The 1,788-nt window shown below is 42.4% G+C and overlaps 1 protein-coding gene across 1 annotated transcript in view; it reads right to left on the bottom strand.

Annotated features, from left to right (window-relative positions):
- LOC147020739 (stimulated by retinoic acid gene 6 protein-like) overlaps nucleotides 1-1,552 on the bottom strand; it is a 118,974-nt gene extending 117,422 nt beyond the window's left edge. The window contains exons 1-2 of the mRNA XM_085896329.1: nucleotides 1,398-1,552; nucleotides 1,235-1,313 (exon numbers count right to left, since the gene is read on the bottom strand). Of these exons, the coding sequence (XP_085752455.1) occupies nucleotides 1,235-1,313; nucleotides 1,398-1,423 (105 nt within the window). The 5' untranslated portion in view covers nucleotides 1,424-1,552. The remainder of the gene's footprint in view (nucleotides 1-1,234; nucleotides 1,314-1,397) is intronic.
- Between the last annotated feature and the right edge of the window lie 236 nt (nucleotides 1,553-1,788).

Raw genomic sequence — 1,788 nt, 5'->3', positions numbered from 1 at the left:
AGTACACATTTACCGAGAGAATTTACGCCTCCTTGGCCCACCACACCAACACATGAGGCCACGGCCACATAGCCTATGTTACTCCCCCCCCCCCCCCCCACACACACAAAGTTGTATTTGTAACCCGAGTTTAAAGTTTGTAACTTAAAAGATGTGGCTATGCATAAGGAATGGAGAGAGAGAGAGAGAGAGAGAGAGAGAGAGAGAGAGAGAGAGAGAGAGAGAGAGAGAGAGAGAGAGAGAGAGAGAGAGAGAGAGAGAGAGAGAGAGAGAGAGAGAGAGAGAGAGAGAGAGAGAGAGAGAGAGAGAGAGAGAGAGAGAGAGAGAGAGCAGAGAGAGAGACAGAGACAGAGACAGAGACAGAGACTACAAAAATAAATATCAGCACATATACTCTGACAATTGGGAAAATGACAAAATTGACAAAAAAATGACAAAAGAAATAATTGCATGCATAATATGCATATATATATATATATATCTATCTCTCTCTCTCTCTCTCTCTCTCTCTCTCTCTCTCTCTCTCTCTCTCACTCTCTCTCTCTCTCTCTCTCTCTCTCTCTCTCTCTCTCTCTCTCTCTCTCTCTCTCTCGGCACCTCGGAATGGAGCGCATACCTCCACCAGGCTGAACAGTTTACGTTTTGTATCAAACTGATAGACCTGATCTCCATCTGGACCTGAACCAAAATCTAAGCAGCTTGTTCTCATCACTTATCCAAATCATTCACCAAGTTTTGTTCTAACCCATCCACAAAATTTTAACAAATTGTGCCCTATATTGTTTTTATTTGGGCCCCATCGCTCAATGGTGAAGAATCACTTTTAAAATTGTCGTATCCAGATCTTCACCAAAATCTAATCAATTCGTCCTTGTCACGCACCTAAACTGTACACCAAATTTCATCCGAAGCCATTCAAAACGTTTTGAAACACCTTGTTGTACAATCTATCGTTTGTGGCCATATCTCTCAATCGTGAAGAATGAATTATGGAATTAAAAAAAACCTCTCGCAACCAGATCATCACCAAAAGCGAATCAATTCGTCTATCGCACACCCAACCAGTCCACCATGTTTCGTCCGTATCCGTGCATAACTTTTTGAGATATCCTGCTCACAAACAGACAGACGGACAAACAGGGATGAAACCCAACCTCCATCTACCTTCGGTGGCGACCAGGTAAGAAACCTGTCTGTACATGATCATGACATTGAGAAGCCAAGGTATACTCACTGATGGGATGAGAGAATAATGAACAAACAGACGCATATCCACCAAGGAATTGCAACCACCGGTTGTGTTTGAAACATCCCTGCAATGGTACAGAAGTAACTTTAAACTGCAGACTTGCAAACATGAACGGAGTTCCAAGTTAAATGAAGTGAAAATCACTTACCCTGATCCGGAGAGGTTGTCCTCCATAGCTCACAGCAGGGTGAATTCACTTGAATGAGCTCTAAACTCAGCCACACCTCCTCCCTTCTCGGGTTAAGAGTCCAACATTGAGCGGAGGATGAAAGTGCATTGGAGAATTTCATACATCCAACATGCCTTTGATAACGTCCTGCAAACATTTGCATCCATGTGACATTTCAGAACTGTGATGTCACAACGGTGTTCATTTACCAATGTTTATCACACAACATCAGTCTCTCCACTACATCTGATTGTGTGCAAATAATGCAAGGTGTGTCCACAAATTACCGTTGCAAATTTAACCCGTAATAAAAAGGTAATGAAATGGGATACGACGATGTAGTTTACAGCATGTGAAAGAACATCATCAT

Source organism: Eptatretus burgeri, chromosome 9 (genome assembly GCF_056783735.1).
Source record: "Eptatretus burgeri isolate ZD-2024b chromosome 9, Ebu_testis_v1, whole genome shotgun sequence".
Taxonomy (NCBI): domain Eukaryota; kingdom Metazoa; phylum Chordata; class Myxini; order Myxiniformes; family Myxinidae; genus Eptatretus; species Eptatretus burgeri.
Note: the sequence above shows the minus strand (reverse complement) of the source record. Positions and strands in the feature narration are given on the sequence as shown.